Here is a 3542-nt window from a genome sequence, read left to right as displayed (position 1 = left end):
GCTAAAAATTACAACCCCATCCATTCTCAAAGAGGAGAAAGATTTATTTAGCCTCGGAGAAACTGGACCAAAAAAAAAAAAAAAATCCAACCCACAAACCAACCCTGTTTTATCTGGACACTTCTCTGCCGACTCCACCACTGTACACCAGATTTGCCTTTCTCACATAAATTTTGCAAAGAATAGGGAGAAACACAGGTTGCTCGACTCCAAAGGCAAGTCACGCTGCCAAGAGAAAACACATTCACCAGAGCTTTAATTTTGGCTGGAAAAAAAAATATAAAAAAAAGAAATGGGGAAAAAAAAAAAAAGAAAAAGGAAGGAGGAAATTAAAAGAAAAATAATTAAAGGAAAGTAGGAAACGAAACATTTTCCATCCCCGTGGGCCCGTGGCAGCTTTTGCCCAGACACGGGAGGCCTGGCCCGCCGGGCGGAGGGCAGCTCCCCCCGCAGCACAGCCCGCTCCTTTTGTCCAAATCGCTGGTAACTCCTTGCAGCCGCTCAGATTTGTTTTTTATTTCCATTATTTATTTTTTTCCTCTGCCCCTCTTTTCCCCCTGCAATTTCAGGCTGGAAATGCCCTGCTGACAGCGGGAGGGCCCCGGGGTCCCGGTGGCTCCGCTCGCCCCTCCGTGCTCCCGCCGCCGCCGCCGCGCATCCCCCATGCCCGGGAAGCGCTGCCCGCACCTCCGGCCTTATCGATGCTCCTCGTTCTTCCTCTGCTAAACTCTGCCTGGCATCAGACTTAGAAAAAAAAATAATATTGGTCTAGCTCGTGTGCTCCTTTCCCGTCATTTTTTCTCGCAGATACTGCTCTTAGAGTAACTTTAAATGCAAACGGGATGGGAGATTCCTGTGGGGGAAAAGTCTGGTGTAGCCTCGAACCGGCGGGGTGTTTTTTTCGGTCACAAATGAAGGACGTTAAAAAGTATATTAAAATGGTAAAGATTTTATTGTATCGGAAAAAAAGAGCTATCTGTACAATTCTAAGAGACAGTAAATAAAGCGACATTGTCCCTATCGGAAATTAAATAGCAGGCCTTTTAAAATTTGTACAATTCAAACAAAACCAGGTCTTAAATCTGTACATTTTTTAAAATTTATAGTGTAATATTTAAATGTATTGATTTTGGGATTTGTCCTCTTTTATTTCCATAGCATGCAAAAAATTCTAAAAAGAGTAAAAAATAATTCTAGGATTTTTTTTTAGTTTTCTTTTTTTTTTTGTTACCACCTTCATATCAAAAATACGAAAGGCAGCTTTTTAATAAAAGCACAACAATAGCAGAAAATGGTAAAAATAGCTTTTAATTGGTAAAATGAGGCAGAAATTGCATTGGAGACAAACCTCTATGCTCTAGGAAAAAAAGAAAGTATATATTTTTCAACTTGCAGTATCACCCAGCCCTAAGTTCCCAAGATTGTGAAAGAAAAAAATATTTTTAAAAGGAAGAAAATTAGTTCGTGCACATCTGAAACATGCAAGGAAAGGAAAGCGGCTAATTTTTTGCTGTTGCCGTTTTAAGCCTAACTTAAATCTTCTCTAAAGTGGTTTGTTTCGGAAGTCTTTGAAAACAACTGCTTTCCCAAACATCTGTTGGAAGCCAGGTTTATTCCAAGCTTACGTGTCTCCCTTATAGATAAAATAATCATCACTGATAACTATTAGAAAAAAAAATAATAATCAAAACCTCAAAAAGAAGGGGGAAGAAAAAAAATTCCAATATATAAGTTTAAATATTTATACAGAAGCCGTCCGTAATTGCACCGTTCCGAAGATGTGGCAGGCGGAGGGATATCGACTCTACCCTAAATTAATCGGGGGGTGAGTGTCTGTGGTGGGGTTCTATTGCTTATTGCTCCGACCGAGGGGAGCAGCCGCCCCGCCGCGCTGCCGGGGCCGGGATGGGGGGCCGAGGGTGCCGGTTTGGAGCTGTCGGGATGGGGGGGGAGGGACATGGTGGTGGGGGGGGGAAGCCGGCCGCCCCTCAGTCATCCACGTCGATCTCCACGTCTTCCTCCTCCTCTTCCTCCTCCTCCTCGCTGTCCCGGCGGCTGCGGGGCCGCTCCGTGGGGGGCGAGGCGGGGCGGGGCGGCGGCGGAGCGCCGGGCTCCCGGGCGGCTGCGGGGGGCGGCGGAGGGGACCCGGGCCGCGCCTTGCCCCTTCCCTCGGCGCTGGGCTCCAGCTCGGCCAAGGCCACGATGTCCACGGCGGGGTTGGGGCCCAGCTTTTTGGCCGATTCCACGTCGGCCTTCATCTCCTCCAGGTCTCTCTTGAGCTTGGCGCGGCGGTTCTGGAACCAGGTGATGACCTGGGCGTTGGTGAGCCCGAGCTGCTGGGCGATCTGGTCCCGGTCCGCCGGCGACAGGTATTTTTGGTAAAGGAACCGCTTCTCCAGCTCGTAGATCTGGTGGTTGGTGAAGGCCGTCCGCGACTTCCGACGCTTCTTCGGCGTTTGACGCTGCCCGAAGATGGTCATCCCGTCCCGGCCTGCCGACGAGCCGCCAGATTGTCCCCGTTTTCCCGTATTCACCCCGACCCGAGCCCCCAGACCGCACACCGCTGCCCCGTCGGTATCTGGAGGGAGCGAGGCAGAGCCCCCTCTCCCGCACCCCGAGGGCCACGGGAGAGGATGCTGCCGGGTACTGGTCGGGTACGGGCCGCCCAGGGACCCCCATCCCACCCCATGCGACACCCTGGGAGATGTCGGGGGACGAGGACAGAAGGAAAACCAGGCCGTGGGGAGGAGCGGGGCACCCACCCGTTGGAGGGCCCCCCTACTCTGAGAGGGGCTTACCTTCCGCCGCCTGCAGCACGCTGACTTCCAGCCCCTTGAAGGTCTTGCTGGCCAGCTCTTCCAGGGCGCAGAGGGGCGAGGTCTGGGAAAGCAGCGCCCGGCCGGAGAGGGGCAGCCCGGCCGGGGGGTGCTTCTCGGCGGCGGAGAGGAGGTGGGCCGTTCCGCAGAGGGTGTAACTCCTCCGCACCGAGGGCTTGTTGAGGATGTCCTCGATGCTGAAGGGGGTGAGGGGCTTGTTGGAGTTGGCCGGCGGTGGGAGGTGATCCAAGGGGCTCCGCCGCCGTTCTTCCCCCGAGGAGGGCTTGGGTTCTTCTTTGGAAGTCATGGTGGGGCCGGGCTGCACGGGGCTGCCTTCCCCACCCGCGACGGGGATGCGCTGCCGCGGGGAGAAGCCCCCGGCGGGACCGCGGGGTGACGGCGGCGAAGACAGCGAGCAAAAGTTGAAGCCCACCTCCAACTCCGGCGGAGGAACCCCGGGTCCTCCCGGGGAGAGCCACGTCGGGTGTCGGGCAGGGCGGCGGGCGGGCGCGGAGCGGAGCAGAGCTGCCGTCGGTCCCTCGCCGAGAGGTGGTCCTGCCGTACCTCTTGTCCCAGGGTTTTGGGTCGGAGATTTCCCCCCCTCCTGTCTGTCTCCTCTCTCTCTCTCTTTCTCTCTCTCTCTCTCTCTCTCTCTCCCTCTCTCCCTTTCCCTGTCTCTCCTCTTTCTTTCTCTTTCTAGTTGCTATTTTAAGAAACACCCCAAAT

At 53.8% G+C, this 3542-nt stretch overlaps 1 protein-coding gene across 1 annotated transcript; it reads right to left on the bottom strand.

The window, feature by feature from the left end:
- Positions 1-929: 929 nt before the first annotated feature.
- Positions 930-3248, bottom strand: LBX1 (ladybird homeobox 1). Its single transcript, XM_021536236.2, has 2 exons — positions 2799-3248; positions 930-2491 (listed from the first exon to the last, which is right to left on the bottom strand). The coding sequence occupies exons 1-2, from the start codon at positions 3121-3123 to the stop codon at positions 1989-1991; spliced, it is 828 nt and encodes a 275-aa protein (XP_021391911.1). The 5' UTR covers positions 3124-3248; the 3' UTR covers positions 930-1988.
- Between the last annotated feature and the right edge of the window lie 294 nt (positions 3249-3542).

The sequence above is a fragment of the Lonchura striata genome, chromosome 6, assembly GCF_050655825.1.
Source record: "Lonchura striata isolate lonStrDom1 chromosome 6, ASM5065582v1, whole genome shotgun sequence".
Classification (NCBI taxonomy): Eukaryota; Metazoa; Chordata; class Aves; order Passeriformes; family Estrildidae; genus Lonchura; species Lonchura striata.
Note: the sequence above shows the minus strand (reverse complement) of the source record. Positions and strands in the feature narration are given on the sequence as shown.